Source organism: Acanthochromis polyacanthus, chromosome 2, assembly GCF_021347895.1.
Source record: "Acanthochromis polyacanthus isolate Apoly-LR-REF ecotype Palm Island chromosome 2, KAUST_Apoly_ChrSc, whole genome shotgun sequence".
Taxonomy (NCBI): domain Eukaryota; kingdom Metazoa; phylum Chordata; class Actinopteri; family Pomacentridae; genus Acanthochromis; species Acanthochromis polyacanthus.
The window spans coordinates 47,480,457-47,503,818 of NC_067114.1; the positions used below are offsets into that span (position 1 = coordinate 47,480,457).

The 23,362-nt window shown below is 45.4% G+C and overlaps 1 protein-coding gene across 5 annotated transcripts in view; it reads left to right on the forward strand.

The window, feature by feature from the left end:
• kifc3 (kinesin family member C3) overlaps positions 1-23,362 on the forward strand; it is a 47,077-nt gene that overhangs the window by 17,994 nt on the left and 5,721 nt on the right. For 3 of the 5 annotated variants that reach the window (XM_051938782.1, XM_051938789.1, XM_051938794.1), the window contains exons 4-21: positions 4,825-4,963; positions 5,036-5,121; positions 6,355-6,420; positions 6,736-6,879; positions 7,384-7,641; positions 7,708-7,881; positions 12,395-12,542; positions 12,634-12,764; positions 12,945-13,056; positions 14,139-14,320; positions 14,872-14,976; positions 15,294-15,424; positions 17,022-17,145; positions 18,181-18,310; positions 19,363-19,592; positions 19,664-19,807; positions 21,587-21,716; positions 22,993-23,138. In XM_051938782.1, coding sequence (XP_051794742.1) covers positions 4,825-4,963; positions 5,036-5,121; positions 6,355-6,420; positions 6,736-6,879; positions 7,384-7,641; positions 7,708-7,881; positions 12,395-12,542; positions 12,634-12,764; positions 12,945-13,056; positions 14,139-14,320; positions 14,872-14,976; positions 15,294-15,424; positions 17,022-17,145; positions 18,181-18,310; positions 19,363-19,592; positions 19,664-19,807; positions 21,587-21,716; positions 22,993-23,138 — 2,580 coding nt within the window. The remainder of the gene's footprint in view (positions 1-4,824; positions 4,964-5,035; positions 5,122-6,354; positions 6,421-6,735; positions 6,880-7,383; positions 7,642-7,707; positions 7,882-12,394; positions 12,543-12,633; positions 12,765-12,944; positions 13,057-14,138; positions 14,321-14,871; positions 14,977-15,293; positions 15,425-17,021; positions 17,146-18,180; positions 18,311-19,362; positions 19,593-19,663; positions 19,808-21,586; positions 21,717-22,992; positions 23,139-23,362) is intronic. The other 2 variants (XM_051938783.1, XM_051938786.1) reach the window with 2 other exon arrangements.

Genomic DNA, 23,362 nt, shown 5'->3' on the forward strand with positions numbered 1-23,362 from the left:
ACAGAGAGACACACACCGACCACAGAGAGACACAACGACCACAGAGACGCACACACCGACCACAGAGAGACACAACGACCACAGAGGGACACACAACGACCACAGAGGGACACACAACGACCACAGAGGGACACACAACGACCACAGAGGGACACACACCGACCACAGAGGGACACACAACGACCACAGAGGGACACACAACGACCACAGAGGGACACACACCGACCACAGAGGGACACACACCGACCACAGAGGGACACACACCGACCACAGAGGGACACACACCGATGACAGAGAGACACACACCGACCACAGAGAGACACACACCGACCACAGAGAGACACAACGACCACAGAGACGCACACACCGACCACAGAGAGACACAACGACCACAGAGGGACACACAACGACCACAGAGGGACACACAACGACCACAGAGGGACACACACCGACCACAGAGGGACACACACCGACGACAGAGACGCACAACGACCACAGAGAGACACACACCGACCACAGAGAGACACACACCGACCACAGAGGGACACACACCGACCACAGAGGGACACACACCGACGACAGAGACGCACAACGACCACAGAGAGACACACAACGACGACAGAGAGACACACAACGACCACAGAGAGACGCACAACGACCACAGAGAGACGCACACCGACCACAGAGGGACGCACACCGACGACAGAGAGACACACACCGACCACAGAGGGACACACACCGACCACAGAGGGACACACACCGACGACAGAGACGCACAACGACCACAGAGAGACACACACCGACCACAGAGGGACACACACCAACGACAGAGACGCACAACGACCACAGAGAGACACACACCGACGACAGAGAGACACACAACGACCACAGAGAGACACACACCGACCACAGAGAGACACACAACGACCACAGAGGGACACACACCGACCACAGAGAGACACACACCGACGACAGAGACGCACAACGACCACAGAGAGACACACAACGACCACAGAGGGACACACACCGACCACAGAGAGACACACAACGACCACAGAGGGACACACACCGACCACAGAGGGACACACACCGACGACAGAGACGCACAACGACCACAGAGAGACACACACCAACGACAGAGACGCACAACGACCACAGAGAGACACACACCGACGACAGAGAGACACACAACGACCACAGAGGGACACACACCGACCACAGAGGGACACACACCGACGACAGAGACGCACAACGACCACAGAGAGACACACACCAACGACAGAGACGCACAACGACCACAGAGAGACACACACCGACGACAGAGAGACACACAACGACCACAGAGGGACACACACCGACGACAGAGAGACACACAACGACCACAGAGGGACACACACCAACGACAGAGACACACAACGACCACAGAGAGACACACACCGACGACAGAGAGACACACAACGACCACAGAGGGACACACACCGACGACAGAGAGACACACAACGACCACAGAGGGACACACACCGACCACAGAGGGACACACACCGACCACAGAGGGACACACACCGACCACAGAGGGACACACACCGACCACAGAGAGACACACACCGACGACAGAGAGACACACAACGACCACAGAGGGACACACACCGACGACAGAGAGACACACAACGACCACAGAGGGACACACACCAACGACAGAGACACACAACGACCACAGAGAGACACACACCGACGACAGAGAGACACACAACGACCACAGAGGGACACACACCGACGACAGAGAGACACACAACGACCACAGAGGGACACACACCGACCACAGAGGGACACACACCGACCACAGAGGGACACACACCGACCACAGAGGGACACACACCGACCACAGAGGGACACACACCGACCACAGAGGGACACACACCGACCACAGAGGGACACACACCGACCACAGAGGGACACACACCGACGACAGAGAGACGCACACCGACCACAGAGGGACACACACCGACGACAGAGACGCACACCGACCACAGAGGGACACACACCGACCACAGAGGGACACACACCGACGACAGAGAGACGCACACCGACCACAGAGGGACACACACCGACCACAGAGGGACACACACCGACCACAGAGGGACACACACCGACGACAGAGAGACGCACACCGACCACAGAGGGACGCACACCGACGACAGAGAGACGCACACCGACCACAGAGGGACACACAACGACCACAGAGAGACACACACCGACCACAGAGGGACGCACACCGACCACAGAGGGACGCACACCGACGACAGAGAGACACACACCGACCACAGAGGGACACACACCGACGACAGAGACGCACAACGACCACAGAGGGACACACACCGACGACAGAGAGACGCACACCAACGACAGAGACGCACACCGACCACAGAGGGACGCACACCGACGACAGAGACGCACAACGACCACAGAGGGACACACACCGACGACAGAGAGACGCACACCAACGACAGAGACGCACACCGACCACAGAGGGACGCACACCGACGACAGAGACGCACAACGACCACAGAGGGACACACACCGACGACAGAGACGCACAACGACCACAGAGGGACGCACACCGACGACAGAGACGCACAACGACCACAGAGGGACGCACACCGACGACAGAGACGCACAACGACCACAGAGGGACACACACCGACGACAGAGACGCACAACGACCACAGAGGGACGCACACCGACGACAGAGACGCACAACGACCACAGAGGGACGCACACCGACGACAGAGACGCACAACGACCACAGAGGGACACACACCGACGACAGAGACGCACACCGACCACAGAGGGACACACACCGACGACAGAGACGCACACCGACCACAGAGGGACACACACCGACGACAGAGAGACGCACACCGACGACAGAGAGACACACACCGACCACAGAGGGACACACACCGACGACAGAGACGCACAACGACCACAGAGGGACACACACCGACGACAGAGAGACACACACCGACCACAGAGGGACGCACACCGACGACAGAGAGACACACACCGACCACAGAGGGACGCACACCGACGACAGAGAGACACACACCGACCACAGAGGGACACACACCGACCACAGAGGGACACACACCGACGACAGAGACGCACAACGACCACAGAGAGACACACACCGACCACAGAGGGACACACACCAACGACAGAGACGCACAACGACCACAGAGAGACACACACCGACGACAGAGAGACACACAACGACCACAGAGAGACACACACCGACCACAGAGGGACACACACCGACCACAGAGGGACACACCGACCACAGAGGGACACACACCGACCACAGAGGGACACACACCGACCACAGAGGGACACACACCGACCACAGAGGGACACACACCGACCACAGAGGGACACACACCGACGACAGAGAGACACACAACGACCACAGAGAGACACACACCGACCACAGAGGGACACACACCGACGACAGAGAGACGCACACCAACGACAGAGACGCACAACGACCACAGAGAGACACACACCAACCACAGAGAGACGCACACCAACCACAGAGAGACGCACAACGACCACAGAGACGCACAACGACCACAGAGAGACACAGACCGACCACAGAGACACACACACCGACCACAGAGACGCACAACGACCACAGAGAGACACAGACCGACCACAGAGACACACACCGACCACAGAGAGACACACACCGACCACAGAGAGACACACACCGACCACAGAGAGACGCACAACGACCACAGAGACACACACCGACCACAGAGAGACACACACCGACCACAGAGAGACACACACCGACCACAGAGAGACACACACCGACCACAGAGACGCACAACGACCACAGAGAGACACACACCGACCACAGAGACGCACAACGACCACAGAGAGACACACACCGACCACAGAGAGACACACACCGACCACAGAGAGACACACACCGACCACAGAGACGCACAACGACCACAGAGAGACACAGACCGACCACAGAGAGACACAGACCGACCACAGAGAGACACACACCGACCACAGAGAGACGCACACCGACCACAGAGAGACACACACCGACCACAGAGGGACACACACCGACCACAGAGAGACACACACCGACCACAGAGAGACGCACAACGACCACAGAGGGACACACAACGACGACAGACACACGACGGAAATTTTAAAATTCAACTTCAAAAGAAAGCCCCACAAAAGCAAAATAGATGAATAAAAACAGACATAAAACAACGAAAAAGGCACAAAAACTCCTAATAAATTTGCAGAATGACCAAAAACAAGCACAAAGAAATACACATAAGTGCTAAAGGATCTTGTTTTATGTATGTGGTTTTAAAGCCTCTAAACTTAGATTTTGATGCCTTAAAATGGATTTTCAGCAAAAAAAAGGCTAATGCTAACAGCTAGCTGTAGTGATTTAGTTGGTTCTTACTTTTGATCTTCTTTGAAGTTCTTGACTTTAATTCCTCCTTCAGATTCTACTCTGAGCTTTAGTTAAATGCAGTCAGAGGTGATCAGTGATTGGTCGGCTGGTCCAGGTGTCTCCTCTCTCACTGTCCTCCATTTTGTCTCCATGCTGTTCTCACCTGCAGAGGGTCACCTGGTCGTGCTGGTGGACTCCTGCTAACGTAAAAACCTTCACTGTGGCTGTAGTTCTGCTTCTCTAGCTGTTCCCCGTATCTGCGTGTAGACCAGGAAGCTTCCAGAAGTTTGTTTGTTTGTTTTCTGAATTCTTCTTATTAAAACGTTGGTTTCTGTTTTCAGACTCTTCAAGATAAAGTCTGTGAGTTTCAGACTCGTCTTCGCTCTGAGGAAGTCGCCCGTCACCTGCTGCTGCAGCAGCTGCAACACGGCGTCCGCGACAGGACGGCCGTCCAGGTGCTGCAGGAGGAGCCGCCGTCAGGTGAGCCGGACGCTCAGGTAAAGCTTCACCAGGTGAGGCTTCAGCAGCGCTAACGGGAGCGTTTGTCTGCAGGTGTGACGGTGTTTCAGCCAGGTGAACCTTCACACCGACTCAGCTGTGCAGACGAAGAGCAGCTCGTTACCCGGCTGCGCACACAGGTGAGTCCAGAAACACACCTGCACACCTGTACAGGTAACACATCCCACCTGTACACTGATAGAGGTAACACAGGGCTACGCTAGTTATGCTAGTGGTTAGTTATGGTAGTGGATAGTTATGCTAATTAGTAGCTATGCTAATAGTTATGTTAATAGGTAGTTATGCTCACGGTTAGTTATGCTATTAGCTAATTATGCTAATGAGTAGTTATGCTAATAGTTAATTATGCTAACGGGTAGTTATACTAACGAGTGGTTATGCTAATGAGTGGTTATGCTAATGGCTAGCTATGCTAGTGGATACCTTTGCTAATGGTAAGTTATGCTAATGGTTAGCATAATGGTTAGGTTGCTAACGGGTAGCAGCTAGGTTCCTTCTGTCTCACTGTTAATGTTTCTTATTTAATATAAATACGTGTAAATCCAGCAGCTGTGATCCTTCATGAGCACATCTGGTTCTGATCGGAAGATTCTTTGATGTCACGTGTTGTTAATAAGGGACCTTTTGCTCATATCGGTTCTAAATGTAGACTATCGGCCTTCCTTCTTTTCCAATAATCAACATAGATTCAAAAAAACCCAACTTGGTCGATCCCTGATTTTAATGCAGTAGATTATTAATTAATTCATTAATGTGTTAACTATCAACCAATAACAGCCCACTAGTGAGGACCTGTGAGCTAATGTTTCCTATTTAATGTGTGGTATGTTAGCTTGTTAGCATGGTCGTTATGAATCTGTTTTCAGTCTACGTCGTGTCTCTAGTCTTCTCTGGAGTCCTGAAGGTCTTCTCTGGTTTCTGGTCGGGTTTCAGACCTTCATCCTCCATCAGAGGAGATGATCAGGATCTAAATGTGCTTCATGTTCAGAGCTAACCGAGCTGAATGTTGTCAGTTTGCTCTGGTTCTCTGCAGAACGTTGTGAGCAGTCAGAGTTATGAGGGCTGACGCTGCAGCTGTCAGGTCGATGCGTTCATCAGCGCCTCACCTTAAACCGCTCTGACGGGTCGGTTATAAATCTGTCAGTCTGATGGTTTAAACACAGCGAGGTTCAGACTGGAGCATCCAGACAGGAAGTAAACCAGAAAATATGGTTCACTTAGAGCTGCTGTTACGAGTCTGTTTGAATGTTTGGAAGTTAAGATAAAAACATGATCACACAGGTTCACAGGCAGAGTGTTTAAATGTTCTGGAGAAACCTGCAGATGTTTGAGCTGCTGTGATGTTTCTGCAGGTGGAGGAGCTGGAGGAGAAGCTGGTGGATCAGACCCAGGAGGTGGAGAGACTTCGCTCTGAGCTGGTGAGACCCTGATGGACCACGGTCCTGAAGAACTCTGGGAAAAAACACAAATACAGCACAGAGTGGGGTTTCTGTCTTTGTGAGGACCATCAGTGTCTCTGGAGTCCTTTAATGTCTGTCCTCAAACTGTCCTCACTATGAGGTTCATCATGGAGGTAGTCCTCTAAAGACAGCAGCTCCAACAGGTCAGAGGGTGCAGGAATAAATCCAGAACACCTCAGAGGTTCTGTTGGTACCAACCAGCTGTGAATCATAAAACACACTGAGAGGCTGATTAAACGTGTTCATTAAAGGTGTGTTCCTCCTCACCTGCAGGGGGCGACAGACCTGGAGAAGCAGCTGGAGCTGCTGCTGGTGGAGAACGAGCGTCTGAAGCAGGAGCTGAAGTCATGCAGGAGCTCAGAGCTGCAGAAGCTCGACGCTGCTGCAGAAAACTGCAGCCGCTGTCCCCACAGCCAGGTACATGAAATACATAAATATATAGATCTAAATATACATGCTGTCCCCACAGCCAGGTACATGAAATACATAAATATATAGATCTAAATATACACGCTGTCCCCACAGCCAGGTACATGAAATACATAAATATATAGATATAAATATACACGCTGTCCCCACAGCCAGGTACATGAAATACATAAATATATAGATCTAAATATACACGCTGTCCCCACAGCCAGGTACATGAAATACATAAATATATAGATCTAAATATACACGCTGTCCCCACAGCCAGGTACATGAAATACATAAATATATAGATCTAAATATACACGCTGTCCCCACAGCCAGGTACATGAAATACATAAATATATAGATATAAATATACACGCTGTCCCCACAGCCAGGTATTCTAGATAGATATTTAGATACATATCCAGGTAGACACACAGCTCCCCCCACCAGGTACCTGTCCAGGTGTATCTGTAGCTCCAGGTTCTAACGGTGCCGGTGCTGCAGGATGCCGACGCCCTGCGGAGGGAGGTGACCCGCTGGGAGAACCAGGCCCGGCAGAGGGAGCGTCGGCTGGCTGAGCTGGAGAAAGAGCTGCTGGAGAAGAGCAGCCGGGTGGAGGATCTGCAGCGGCAGCTGGACGAGGCCTCCAGGCAGCTGGAGGAGAACGGACGGAGGCAGCTGGAGAACCAGCAGAACCTCAGCCTCCGACTGCAGGAGTGTGAGGACCAGCTGGCCCGGCAGGCGGCCATGCCCACAGTCCAGGTAGGAGCATCACCTGGAGCTCACAGCGGCAGGAGGAAGGTCCACTCTCACTCTGGATGTTGTCAGTTTGTGACCCAGACGGTGGAGGTGGAGTCGGCCGACGCTCAGAAGGTTCTGGCCGAGATGCAGCTGAAGAACGGAGCTCTGCAGGAACAGCTGACGGTCCAGAGGCAGCTGCTGAGAGAGCTGGAGACACAGCTGCACGAGTCCCAGAGGACCTGCACCCAGCTCAGGACGCAGGTAAACAAAGATAAACAACCATAAACAGTGGTGAAAGAATGGATAAAGTCTGCTGCTGCTCGGCTAAACTAAACCAGTCCAGCTGCATGAAGCAACTTCACCCTCAAACCATGTCAGGTTTAGAGGATCAGAGAAGATCCTTCATTCATCCTGCAGGAGGTTCTACAGCAGCAGAGCATCAGTAAATAATAGAAATAAGAATAATATCCATATATACAGACATCATTCTGTTCTATATGTGGACGTTCAGCTGAATAAATATCTAATAATACCAGAGACAATAACGACTCGTTTCTTTCACAAACTTAGAAAGTTTCTGTAGAATTAAACTTTAAGTTCAGTCTCTTCACATCTTTCCTGTTTATTTCACTGTTTTAACTTTTATTCAAACCTGATTTCTCTCCAGAGCAGCTGTAATTGTAAAACGTAAAATGTCTTTTCTAGGGATATAATCATGTAAAGACGCTGCCAGCTGCTGTGACGGTTAAATGCTTAATGATGCTGCTGCGTAGCTCCTTACTGACCATGCTTCCTGCTATCAGATTATTTCCTCTTTTATTCGACTGTTTCCTCCTCAATGGTTGCAAACCTCCAGATGTCTGACCATCAGTAGTTCAGTGGCTCTAACAGGTCAGCCTCCAGCTTCATTCTCCACCTTCTCTCTGCCTCTCAGCTGATCGCTGATCGAGGTCGTCTCTGTGACCTGCTGTCGAAGGCCGTCGGCCGGGGCGACGGCCAGGTGGTCCGCAGGTTGTCCAAGGTTGGCCCCGCCCCTTTACCCCCACCTGCCCCTGTGACATCACAGAAAACCAGGAAACAGAGATATTTACCCCGACTGACCGAGAGCTCCGGAGCTGCCAGAAAAACTCTAACCGAGACTCCTTCAGTTTATATCACAACATAGAAATACAAATAAATAGTAAATACAGAAAGAAAACATGATGAAGACCTTTACTGGTTATAGTTAGTGTTACTTTTATATTTTCTTACTGCTTTTATAATATTTATTATACAGTAAACTTAAATATGGACGCTGATTAATCCAGTGGCCTATAAAAATAATTAAATTTAAAAAAGCTTTGAATGAAATGTGAAGATGTTTAATTGTTATTTCTTTTTTTAAATTTCTGGAATACACATGAAACTGTTCTGTACTGAGGACTCTATGGATTCTATGTAGATAAATGAGGAATATATTTATTATTATTTAATTAACAGTACACTTTCACACATTATTTACATTTCCTAAATTATCAGTCTTATTCACCAGTACAGAAAGTTTCAGATAACTGGAGTCTCACTGGTTTAACTGGGAAGCTTTGGAGCCTCAAACTCTGAAATCTCCCAGTTTGTGATACAAACCATCACCGTTACGTCTCCCAGTCTGATAAACATCCCAGTGACTTTCTCCCAGACTCTGTGCTAAGCTACGCTAACAGTTTCCCTGAGCCTTCTGTCTTTGTGCTAAGCTACGCTAACAGTTTCCCTGAGCCTTCTGTCTTTGTGCTAAGCTACGCTAACAGTTTCCCTGAGCCTTCTGTCTTTGTGCTAAGCTACGCTAACAGTTTCCCTGAGCCTTCTGTCTTTGTGCTAAGCTACGCTAACAGTTTCCCTTAGCCTTCTGTCTTTGTGCTAAGCTACGCTAACAGTTTCCCTGAGCCTTCTCTCTTTGTGCTAAGCTAAGCTAATGGAATCTGAACACAGGGATGAAAATACCTTTTTAAAACTGTTCATTAATTTATTTCGACTCATAACAGAACGTATAAATAACATTCACAGTTTACTCATAATCTTATATAGATTTTTGATTTATTGATGAACAAATAAACTTTTTTCACTGTTTTAGCAGAGAAACTGATTTTTTTCCTGAGCCTCATTACACCTGTGTGTTCAGATTTACCTGTGTGACTCACCTGTGTGTTCTCCAATGACTCTAGCTTACATAGAGATTACTGAATGTGTCGACGTGCTAACTGCTGCTTCGCTAACCGAAGCTAATGTTAGCAGGTAATTTAGATAAAGGTTTAGACTGAAGAGCGCTACATATAAAACTAGCAGACATTAATGTTTCTGTATTGTGTGTTCCGGTGGCTAATGGTAGCGGGTAACTGAATACACTACAGATGTTAGCTTGCTAACTAGCAGCACGTTAGACTAAAGTCTAAATTAGCTGAGATTTAGATATTGGTTAGTAGTTTATAGCTGTGGTTCGTTTAGCATGACTGGATTTTTCTCTCCATTCTACACTATGTGAATAACGCTAATTAAAAATCACTTCATACTGTTCACTAGTCTGCACACATTGGTCTGTAGGAGCAGTTTATTAGGAACACCTGTACATTCTAAAACAACACAACGGCATTGGCTACAGATAGCTCCTGTTAGCTACAGATAGCTCTTATTAGCTCCTGGTATCTCCTGTTAGCTACAGATAGCTCTTATGAGCTCTTGGTATCTCCTGTTAGCAACAGATAGCCGTTATTAGCTTCTGGTATCTCCTGTTAGCTACAGATAGCTCTTATTAGCTCTTGGTATCTCCTGTTAGCAACAGATAGCCGTTATTAGCTCCTGGTATCTCCTGTTAGCTACAGATAGCTCTTATTAGCGCCTGGAATCTCCTGTTAGCTACAGATAGCCGTTATTAGCTCCTGGTATCTCCTGTTGGCTACAGATAGCCGTTATTAGCTTCTGGTATCTCCTGTTAGCAACAGATAGCCGTTATTAGCTCCTGGTATCTCCTGTTAGCTACAGATAGCCGTTATTAGCTTCTGGTATCTCCTGTTGGCTACAGATAGCCGTTATTAGCTTCTGGTATCTCCTGTTAGCAACAGATAGCCGTTATTAGCTCCTGGTATCTCCTGTTAGCTACAGATAGCTCTTATTAGCTCCTGGTATCTCCTGTTAGCTACAGATAGCCGTTATTAGCTCCTGGTATCTCCTGTTGGCTACAGATAGCCGTTATTAGCTTCTGGTATTGCCTGTTAGCTACAGATAGCTCTTATTAGCTCCTGGTATCTCCTGTTAGCTACAGATAGCTCTTATTAGCTCCTGGTATCTCCTGTTAGCTACTGATAGCCGTTATTAGCTCCTGGTATCTCCTGTTAGCTACTGATAGCTGTTATTAGCTCCTGGTATCTCCTGTTAGCTACTGATAGCCGTTATTAGCTCCTGGTATCTCCTGTTAGCTACAGATAGCTCTTATTAGCTCCTGGTATCTCCTGTTAGCTACAGATAGCTCTTATTAGCTCCTGGTATCTCCTGTTAGCTACTGATAGCCGTTATTAGCTCCTGGTATCTCCTGTTGGCTACAGATAGCCGTTATTAGCTTCTGGTATCGCCTGTTAGCTACAGATAGCTCTTATTAGCTCCTGGTATCTCCTGTTGGCTACAGATAGCTCTTATTAGCTCCTGGTATCTCCTGTTAGCTACTGATAGCCGTTATTAGCTCCTGGTATCTCCTGTTAGCTACTGATAGCCGTTATTAGCTCCTGGTATCTCCTGTTAGCTACTGATAGCCGTTATTAGCTCCTGGTATCTCCTGTTAGCTACAGATAGCTCTTATTAGCTCCTGGTATCTCCTGTTAGCTACAGATAGCTCTTATTAGCTCGTGGCATCTCCTGTTAGCTACAGATAGCTCTTATTAGCTCCTGGTATCTCCTGTTAGCTACAGATAGCTCTTATTAGCTCCTGGTATCTCCTGTTAGCTACTGATAGCCGTTATTAGCTCCTGGTATCTCCTGTTAGCTACTGATAGCCGTTATTAGCTCCTGGTATCTCCTGTTAGCTACAGATAGCTCTTATTAGCTCCTGGTATCTCCTGTTAGCTACAGATAGCTCTTATTAGCTCCTGGCATCTCCTGTTAGCTACAGATAGCTCTTATTAGCTCCTGGTATCTCCTGTTAGCTACTGATAGCCGTTATTAGCTCCTGGTATCTCCTGTTAGCTACTGATAGCCGTTATTAGCTCCTGGTATCTCCTGTTAGCTACAGATAGCTCTTATTAGCTCCTGGTATCTCCTGTTAGCTACAGATAGCTCTTATTAGCTCCTGGCATCTCCTGTTAGCTACAGATAGCCGTTATTAGCTCCTGGTATCTCCTGTTAGCTACAGATAGCTCTTATTAGCTCCTGGTATCTCCTGTTAGCTACAGATAGCTCTTATTAGCTCCTGGCATCTCCTGTTAGCTACAGATAGCCGTTATTAGCTCCTGGTATCTCCTGTTCGCTACTGATAGCCGTTATTAGCTCCTGGTATCTCCTGTTAGCTACAGATCGCTCTTATTAGCTTCTGCTAGCTACAGATAGCTCCTGATGTCAGCAGTGTAATTTATAAAAGTATTTTTGCTTCATCAGTGGCACCAGATGTGTTTACAGGATGAAAAATGGTAAAATAACATAAATAAAAACTACATATCTGATTAAAGACAGGATCAGCACTGCACAAACACCTGCTGGACTGCATGAACTCACCTGTACTTCACCTGTTCACCATTCCGTCCTCTTTCTCCTTCAGATCCTGGTCTATGAAGGAGAGATGGAGCGAGCTCAGGGTCAGCTGGAGGCTGAGATGCAGAACCTGGAGGAGGAGAAGAACCGGGTCATCGAGGAGGCGTTTATCCGAGCTGAGAGCGAGATGAAGGCCGTCCACGAGAACCTGGCAGGTGGGACGAAGACTCTGGTTTGACTCTGATTTGACTGTTTGGACGCACACGTGGACTGACATGTTGTTCTCGTTGTTGTTGTTGTTTCCAGGTGTGCGTATGAACCTGCTGAGCCTACAGCCGGCCCTCAGGACGCTCACCTGCGACTACAACTGTCTGAAGAGGCAGGTGCAGGACTTCCCCTTCATGCTGGATAAAGCCATCTCTGAGGCCAAGCAGGAAGTGAGTAGACGTCGGTGTTTCTGAGCCCGTTAGTCAGGTCGATACACAAATAAGTCAATAAAAGAAACGTTATTCATTTGTCTGCTGATGATTCTCTGTGTTTGGATGATAAAATGTCTGAACCAGCGTCTGGAGATGTTTTGTAGCAGGAGCTCTGATGTTTCTACTTCCTGTCCTCAGATCTGTCAGGTGATCAGCGAGGTGAGCAACGCCAACCAGGAGCTGCTGAGAAAGTACAAGAGAGAGATGAACCTGAGGAAGAAATGCCACAACGAGTTGGTCCGACTGAAAGGTCTGAAACGAGCTTCACAATGTTAAAACAACGTTCTGATGTGTTTTAACCATCTGAACTCCAAAACTGCAAAAATACATGTTTTTCCATTAGTAAACCACCAACATTACAATATTTATCAGACAGAAACTGTAAAAACTAAAAATAATCATACATTTTTTCCATTCTGATGGTCCTGGAATGAATCATGTGTGACTTATTTTAGGAAAACCGACCAAATCTGAGCCTAAATTAGGATATTTAATCAAAACCACTTTAATCAAGAGGTCTCATTTATTACTGTGGCAAAAATAAAACCTCCTGTAACAACCAATAAATTCACTTCTTAGCACATTTGAAAGGAGTTTTCAGGTTGAACTGCAGGCAGTGAACGGAGGAGCAAGTAGTTGGAGATCCATCCAGCATGGAGGAACATCTTCTACTGATGATGAACAGAGTAGAGAGGAAACGTCTAAGGGCATGGAGATGGAAAAAATCTACAGGATGAGGACATAAAACCACCGGAAAGAGACAGGAAATGACACGACTGAGACACAAAATGATGCAAACGAGACAAAGTGACAACAAATACGAGACATAAAATGACAAAAATGTAACAAAAAATGACACAAAAAATACACAAACTGATAAAAAAATGAAACCCAAAACAAAACGAGACATAAAAGGGCATATAAAAACCTAAAACAACAAAAGCAAGCCACAAAATGAAAAAAAAAACAAGACACAAAATGACCAAAATGAGACACAAATTGAGAAACTAGAAAAAAATCAAGAGACAAGAAGCCATAATGTACCTAAAATTTGGACAAAATCATCTTAAAATGTGTCCAAAGTGACTTAACTGCTGATCTGCAAAGACCTAAGTGTTGTTCAAATGATAAAGACTTCAGTAAAATAAATGCAGCATGGCTCAGACATAATGAACACAGGAGCAGGTTGTTGGAGATTCATCCAGCATGGTGAAACATCTACAGATGATGAGCAGATTAGAGAGGAAACATCTGAAGAGGCTAACCAGCTAGCTAACTAGAACCAGGCTAACACGCTGCCTCCCTCATATGTTCCTGTTTATGGTTTCCTAGGTAACATCCGTGTTTTCTGCCGCGTCCGGCCGGTCAGTCAGGAGGAGCAGGACTCCGCCGACGCCAAAACCATGCTGAGCTTCGACTCGGACGACGACGCCATCCTCTACCTCTCCAACAAGGGCAAGATCATGACCTTCGAGCTGGACAAAGTGTTCCCTCCTCAGGCCACGCAGGAGGAGGTAACTGCTGCTCAACACAGAAGGCTTTTATTTTGAAACGTAAAACCAAAAACACCGCCGGGACAGAGTCTCTGTCTCTTCAAGCATCTTTGTTAAGTTATTCTTTTTTAAAGAAAATTAGGGTTTCTGCTCGCTTCCGGAGCTCCTGTTAGCTACAGATGGTTCCCTTTCTACTGCTGTTATGTACAGATGGTTCTCTTTTTACTCCTTTAGCTTCTATTCAGTCCAGCCTAGTAACCTCTGTTTGACCACTGTGGAGCTTATATTTTCATTGGGAGCTAGCAATAGCCACTTGAAGCTCATAGCTGCAATCAAGAGCTAACTGTAGCTAACAGGAGGTTTCTGGAGATAACCTGAGCTAACAGGAGCCATCTGCTAGCATCATAACAGCAGCAGCATGCTAATTCAACATGATATTATGAATAAACTCTAAATGTGTGGTAAATAGGAATGTAATGAAAGCAAAAGTCTGTCTTCTACATTTATTCAACTGCCTCCACACGTTTACCTTTGGTCTCGCCTGAGTGTCTGCTCTCTGATTGGTCCGTCAGGTGTTTCAGGAGGTCCAATCACTGATCACGTCCTGCATCGACGGCTTTAATGTTTGCATCTTCGCCTACGGACAGACGGGTTCTGGGAAAACCTACACCATGGAGGTGGGAAGAAAGCTGCTTTAATTTGGCTTCAGAAATCAGTTTTATTTAGAAAATTACAGCTAAAAACACAATCTTTTAGGGGAAAAACACATTTTTGGTTCAGGTTTCTTTGGTGTTGGGTTAATGTTGTTTTTATTCATTTCTGCTAGATTCAAGGTCCATGAAGAAATATGTTCCAGATGAAGTTAAATTAGAGAAATATCAACTGGAGCTGCTCTCTTAAGTCGCATACTTCGTCTAAAAAGTTAACTGTACCCCTGCTGTACTGCAGGCTGTCCTTGAACACACCTGTAAGCTCCGCCCCCCGTGTGTTTTAGGGCGTGGCCGACGACCCCGGCATCAACCAGCGAGCTCTGAGGCTGCTGTTCTCTGAGGTGATGGAAAAAGCTCCAGACTGGGACTACAAGATCAGCGTCAGCATGGTGGAGATCTACAACGAGACGCTGCGGTGAGGAAACATCTGAGATGTTCAGCTTCTGCAGGGAACTCACCTCAGAACTCTGCAGCTTTAAATCACGCCTCCACTATTCACACCGTGTCCCAAAAGTTGGTTCTGCCCAGTAAAACAAAGCTCAAAGACCAGTATTTCAGTCTTTCACGCATAGATTGTATGAGGTTCTAGAGTGTGGATGGTCACCATCCAGCATAAATACCAATTCAGAACGTCTGTTCAACATTTTCCGTTCAGTCACAGATCTTTTCCTCCTGGCCTCAACAGGAAGTAGAACCTTTTCTAGAATGTTGTTGGTCTAATATTGAACATTAATAGTGGAACCTTGAGGCACCTGAAGCAGACAAACCATACTATGGACGCTGAAGTTCACCATCAGAAGATGCTGCTTTTTCACCATCATCTGCAGAGATAGGGTGGTTTTAACTGTTGGGTGTCAGAAATAAGTAGAGAGGATGTTCATCAGAGAAGGTTCAGTTCTGCCAGTCTTTAAGAATTCTGGACTTCTTTGTAAAGTCAGTCTCTTCTCCTTCTGCAGTTTGGAGAGTCGTGGGGTACGTTGCCTCTTAAAGCTTTCAGCCCCAGTGTTTCTGTTAAATAACGATGCTCAGAGCTCCTAGAAACATCTTCTCCAAGGTTCTTCAGCCTCTGACTGAGTCGCCGGTATGACTGGTGTCTTTTACCCTCAGCCTTCTCATCAGATCCTTGGTTCTTAATCCAGATGGACGTCCTGAACGAGGAAAGTCTTTGAAGGATCTCCTTTGTTGTCCCTTTGCCATCACTTCTGCACCCAGAGGGTCCTTCTGCCATGGCCTTGAGCTTCCTGATGACCAGTTTCTCCTGCATTTAGAAGAGCAATGACCTGTTCATGCATCTCAGACTTTGAAGGAGCAACTTCTCCACCCTGACTCTTGGCCATGGTAACAAGACTTCCAACATCTGGTTGTGAGTTTAATACATTTTGGTCAAACAACAAGTTTATCGACTGGGACCTGACAGTTTGACCAATAACCAGACAGAACCTGATGGACCAGGTGGAACCCATCAACCTTGTTGTCCAGTGGGGATAAACCAACTTTTGGGACACGGTGTGCTGGAAGCTCTCAGATCATTTAAAAACATGAATCCAAACTTTAACAGTGAGAAGACGCCAGAATTAACAGAAACCAGCTTTTTAAGGCGACTTTGAGTTTTAGGTTTAAAGTTAGCAAAGAACCAACTTTTATTCTGAAAATCTTCAGGGTTAGAAGGTAACCAGGGAACTATTTCCAGCGGCGGATGAATCCAGTGGGTGTTTGTGATATTTGACTGAGTTTCTGCCATCAGTTACATAAATGTGGATCATCAGTCCAGCTGTTGTGCAACAGAACATCTGGATGAAAGTTTTGGCAGAACTCTGAGGACTCAGGTCGGATTAGACTCAGATTATCTGTGAGCTCATCAGTTCCAGACATGAAACCAGGACGGACCGGAGCCAAAGTTCAGGTTTTGTTCTCCAAAACATGAGGAATGAGCTGAAGGATGATCTGAGGCTGGAATCAGTTCTGGTTCTGGTCCGGTATCTCAGGCTCTGATCTTCTTTGTCATCCTTCAGGAACCTTCTCGGTGAAAATCCCACCGACAAACTGGACATTAAGATGAATCCTGACGGCAGCGGACAGCTTTACGTTCCCGGACTGACAGAGATCACGGTCCAGAGTCCAGAAGACATCAACCGGGTACGAAAGTGTCCACAGCCGGTTTGATTTTAGGTTCTATTCCACTCCTCCTGCTTCAGATGGTTCTAATGCAGAATAAAACAGCAAATAAACATGAGACAGCCCAGCGGTTAGTTTCATTTTATACCTTAAGGTTAAAATTAAGAAGAATTCCTGGAATTATAAAGGAATTATTCAGTTTTTATCTGTCATATTCCTGTCATTTTATTGCAGCTGAATAAAATTTAACACATGAAAAATCATTAAAAACCAAAAGATGTTCAGCAGAATAAAGCAGCTCTGGTTCTCCTGCTTCAGCTGCAGCTCATCAGTCTAATTTATATTAGACATCTCGTTTGCATCATTTACAGCCACCAAAAATATTGTTTCCATGTCTGAAAAAAATCCAAAAATTCAGCTAAAAAATTATCTAAATTTCTGAAACTTTGCAAAACCTTCAAGAAGGAAATTCCAATAATTCCTAAAAGTTTTATTTTTAAAAAATCCCCCAAATTTGGCAAGAAAATTCTTCTAAATATTTTCAAACAAATTCGTAAAAATCTTCCAAAAAATCCTAAGAATTTCTAAAGTGATTCCATATAGATCAGTAAAACGTCTAATATTTTCTTTAACAGCATTCACATAAAAAATGAGCAAAAATAATTTTTTTCCTGAATGTTCTTAAAGAAACAGTTTTGTAACATTTCTTTTTTGTTCACCAAAAAATGTTCAAAAATGTTGAAAATGTGGACATTAAAGTATACTTTTCCCACATTTTCAAGCTTTAAAACGAGTCCATTTCACCCGCAGGACGACACGAGGTGAGATCTTAGAAAACAGGCAGAATTTATTTTCTAAGTGCAGCTGAATGAAGTAAAATAGGTGAAAAAGAAAGAAGCGGTTCCCGTCTCTGATTGGCTGTGCCGTCTCTGATTGGCCGTCCCGTCTCTGATTGGCCGTCCCGTCTCTGATTGGCCGTCCCGTCTCTGATTGGCCGTCCCGTCTCTGATTGGCCGTGCCGTCTCTGATTGGCCGTCCTGTCTCACCTGTCCTCAGGTGTTTGAGCTCGGTCACATGAACAGAGCCACGGCCTGCACCAACCTGAACGAACACAGCAGCAGATCCCACGCCCTGCTCATCATCACCGTGTCGGGGTTTAACGTCGCCACGGGCAACCGGACGCAAGGTGACACACACACCTACACACACACACACACACACACACACACACACACACACACACACACACATGTTTGTTTTTCTATACCGGTGGGGACTTACCATTGACTCCCATTCATATCTAACTCCTAACCCTTACCCTAACCCTAACCTTAACCATCACCAAATCAATGCCTAACCCTAAACAAACGTTTTTGCACTTTTACATTTTTTATTAACAACAATATGGCCAAGAAAACGGTGTTGCCACCCGTGGGGACCTCATTTTAGGTCCCCACCGTAAGACAAGTCCCCACCTTTATAGCAAATAGTCAGGTCAAAGTCCCCACCGGTATAGCAGAAACAAGTACACACACACACACGCACGCACGCACGCACGCACGCACACACACACAGAGAAGACATTAACTGCAGATTGTAAATTAGTAAAACTATAAATTTAAAATCATTTCTAGAACATGACAAGTTGTTTGGATCAGAAAGTAGAATACTAGATTGTTCTTTTGTTGTTTTGTCTCATTTTTAGAATATTTTGTCTCGTTTTCATTGGGGGGTTTTTTGTCTGATTTTTGTCGTTTGTCTCATGTTTTTGTTGTTTTGGTTCTCGCTTTTGGTGTTGTGTGTGTTTTGTTTTTTTTTGTCATAATGTTTTTTTTGTTATTTTTTTTGTCTGGTTTGTGTAATTTTTTACTTCTTTTTGTCCATTGTTTGACATTTTGACAAACATTTTAGCACATTTTTTGTCTGTTTTGTTTCACGTTGTTTGTCTCGTTTTTCTAATTTCCTGCCTCAGTGTTGGAACATTTTGTTTTTGTGTAAATGATAAACTGAGGCTGAATGTTGCTGAAACTGAACTTATTTTTCTTGATAAACTTCAGGTTGTTCATATTTTTGTACAAAGATAATTTCCTAAATGTGAACATTATCAGAATGAACTTCCTAAAACAAAGGAGCCACTGTTATTTACAGGTTGTTATGCTGTGGTTTGACTGGTTTTACTGGTTTAACTGGATGATGCTGGCTGTCCTCCAGCTTTAATCCGTTCTCTGTTCCGTCCAGGTAAGCTGAACCTGGTGGACCTGGCCGGTTCGGAGCGCATCGGTAAGTCTGGCGCTGAAGGCAGCCGTCTGAGGGAAGCTCAGTGCATCAACAAGTCTCTGTCGGCGCTGGGTGATGTCATCAACGCGCTGCGGGGGAAACACTCCCACGTCCCCTTCAGGAACTCACGCCTCACCTACCTGCTGCAGGACTCTCTGAGCGGAGACAGCAAGACGCTCATGATGGTGCAGGTGAGTCCCGGTGAAGGGTGCAGGTGTCCCCGCTCTGAGCTGCCGTCTGATTGGTCCTCTCACCCGTCCAGGTGTCTCCGCTTCCCGCCAACATGAGCGAGTCCGTCTGCTCGCTGAAGTTCGCTCAGAGGGTTCGCAGCGTGGAGCTCAGCGCCTCGTCACGGAGACACGAGAACTCGTCCACGTCGTCGTCGCCGACCCACGACAGCGTGGAGGTAACGATGTCACTTCCTTTTAACACCTGCTTCAAAATAAAAGCATGAAACAGACGATCAGAGCTGCAGTTAGAGACGCTTCAGGAGTTTATTTACATTCAAGTCTGGTTTTTAATCACTAACAGCTAGATGGAACAAAAATCAATAATAATACCTTTAAATAATCATTAATACGACCAGAACAAGCAGAACACTGAAGGATTTAACAGATAAAAATCTATTTAAGCTCCACACATGAATTTAACATGTCGTCTAGGATTTGTTTGTGCGTTTTTTGCTGAAAATCACATTAAAATCATTTTTTAAGTCACATTAAATAGCTCACAAAACTATGAAAAAACATAAACATGAGGATTTTGACTTTTGATAGCTAAATGATAATAATATATATATATATATGTAATTATTTGTTTTTTTAAATACAGTTTTTTTATTTTATTTAAAAAGTTTTCAGAACTGGAAAACTCTTATCAGGTCTGAAAAAAATCACAATAATAACAAATAATTACAAGCAAACATCAGGAATAAAAATATGTTCTATTTAATCCTGGTGTCGTCCTGTGGGTCAAACTGACCTGAAAATGTGGAAAAAATCCACATTTTCACAGTGAAACTTCTGATTTCCACATTTTCGGGAAATCTTTAAACATTTTTTGGTGGAAAAAAGAAAGTTAAAAATGTTTAAGAACATTAAGATAAGATAGACTTTATTAATCTCACAAAGGAGAAATTTAACATTACAGGGCTCTTAGAAACAAAAACAAAAAACAGGAGTGCAAAAGTCACGAAAGTGCAAGAACAAGATAATAAATATTGCACATAATAACAACTACACAGTAGTGTTCTACAGTCTGATGGCAGTGGGGATGAAGGACCTGTGGTAGCGCTCCTTCTTCCACTGAGGGTGTCTGAGTCTCGTGCTAAAGGAGCTGCTCAGCTCCACTACAGTCCGGTGCAGTGGGTGGGAGCTGTTGTCCATGATGGATGAGAGCTTGGTCAACATCCTCCTCTCACCCACATCCATCACAGAGTCCAGTGGGCAGCCCAGGACAGAGCTGGCCCTCTTGGTCAGCTTGTTCAGTCTCTTCATGTCCCGCTCTGTGCTGCCCGGGGCCCAGCAGACGACAGCGTAGAGGAAAGCAGAGGCTACCACGGTGTCATAGAATCAACTAAAATCCAGTGAATTTCACTGGATTTTAGTTCATTTTTTTCTGAATGTTCTTAAAGAAAACAGAAGTTTTGCTGATATATATGGAATCACTTTAGATCTTTGTAGGATTTTTTGGAAGATTTTTACTCATTTTTGAAAATATTTACAAGAATTGTCTTGCCAAATTTGGGGGATTTTTTAAAAGTAAAACTTTTAAGGGAAACTTTTGAGGAATTATTGGAATTTTCTTCCTGAAGATTTTTCAAATTTTAAGACCTTTTCAGAAGAGGAAGCAATATTTTTTGGTAAATGAGAACAGGAGGGTTAAACATCTCACATTTATATACGTTTATATTATAACGAAATGTGCTTTATATTATGGAGTTTATAAATTAATAAAAATGATAAACAATCATTTTCTATTAATGAATAAATGAGTAATGCATTTCAATATATAGTATTCAATAAAATTAAGTAAATTATAAATAAATTAAATAATTAAAAATACCTAAAAAATTCTTTTAGAAAAGTTTTATATAAAGTAAGTTTTAAATGTAAATAAACTTTTACCCCTCAGATTTAGACCTAAAGATGTGTTGATTATTGTACCTGTTGACCTTTGACCTCAGCTGGACTCCCCCCCGGTCACCCCCGTCCCCCTCCCCATCTCTCGGGCCAGCAGCGCCGGTTCCACTCTTTCCTCGGCCTCCAGAACTCCCAGCAGCTCCAGGAGACGCTCCCAGTCCCAGCTGTCCACAGGTACACTCTACACTAGTAGTAGTATTGTATGTACACACAAAAATACAAACATTACACACACGCTAACTGCTGCTGAGCTTTTTCCTTCATGTGATTTGAAGTTTTGCTCCAGAATCAGAAACTGCAGCAAATTTTAATTAACTCAGTTTAATACAAATTCAGTTATTTACATGATAGACTGATACTATAATGAGAATAATTAAACAAATAGATGTAAAAGGACCGTAAAATTAAAATAAGAAATAATAGATCATTTAAAACAGAATAAATGATTTTTTGTCTAAATCTGAACCGATGAGTTCAGATTTTAAAACCAGTAGAAGATCTGATGTTTTATAAATCAGTTTTACGTGAATTTACTTTAAGTACAGGAGGTCCTCGACTTACGTCAGCGTTATGCCATAAGTCGGAACCCCGGTGAAAATGTAAACAAATCCGTTCCGTTCATCACGATATGATCAGTTCTTCATAAAGTCATGAAGAACAACGACTTTCATGCACGTATGAACCGTTTTACTAGAAGATAAAAGAATATTATAACAGACTGATGTTGTTGGTGATGTTGAGGTTTAATGTTTGTTGTTCGGTTCCACATTTACCTGATGTCAGTGAACGTGTTTAGTTAGCTCTCCTCCATTTTCTGTCTCGTTTTTGTCTTTTTCTCATTGTCTCGTTTTTATCGTTTTGTGTCTCGTTTTTGTCGTCTTGTTTCTTGATTTTGTCGTTTTGTCCGTCGTTTTGGACGATGGGCAGTGCATGTTAAAGCAGAGAGCATTGTGGGAGTTTAGCAGCAACGGGCACCATGACAAAGACCAATGAGGAGGTTCATGACCTGAAATGTTCCACCTTTAAATTGTAGGAGCTTCAGGAGAAACCAGGTGGACTTCTCTGGAAGACGTTTCCAGAATTGTCTTCCAGAGAAGTCGTCTCATAGCGCCGCGTGTCGACGTATTCATCCGCTCGTCATCTAGTTCCACGTAATGACAAAACGCAGTCTGTTGATGACATCGTAAACCGAGGACTTCCTGTTTATTAATCTAAGAGATGGAGGAAAAATGGATTTTTTTCTTTTTGAAACAAAGAAAAAAACTTCTATTTGTAGAGTTTGTTGTTGAACGAACGAGGCCTGAAGGTTCTGTTGTGAATCTGAATCTACTCTGAGGTTTCTATCGGTGCGATTCATGTGTTCAGTAACTGATCGTTAATCTGAGGAGGTGCATTGTGGGAGATGTAGGCGACCAGAGCAGGTGTAAATAATACCAAATAACTCCTGCAGGTCTGAACTGTAAAGGAGGAATTTTCCAGGAAGCGCCGCTGTCAGTCTGTCCTTCTTCTTCTGTGTCCTCATTCTGTGGTCTGATTGGTTGGTTTGCAGACAGACAGGTAGACAGAGCCAGCCCATTGGTGGGGGACGGTGGGCAGGTAGGTGGGGGTGTATGCTGATTGGTGGACTAGCTTTGGCATGGAAGCTGTCGGCATGGCATGGCGCCCCTCCCTCATTAACACTCCCCACCGCTAACCAGGAGCTTCAGGCTGGACGGCGGCTCCACGTCCTCCTGCTGCTTGTGTCGCTGTGGTCAAACCTCTGAGGAGGACGAGTCACAAGGAAACGTTTCTGCAAAGTTCAGCCGGTTTCATCCGTTTCC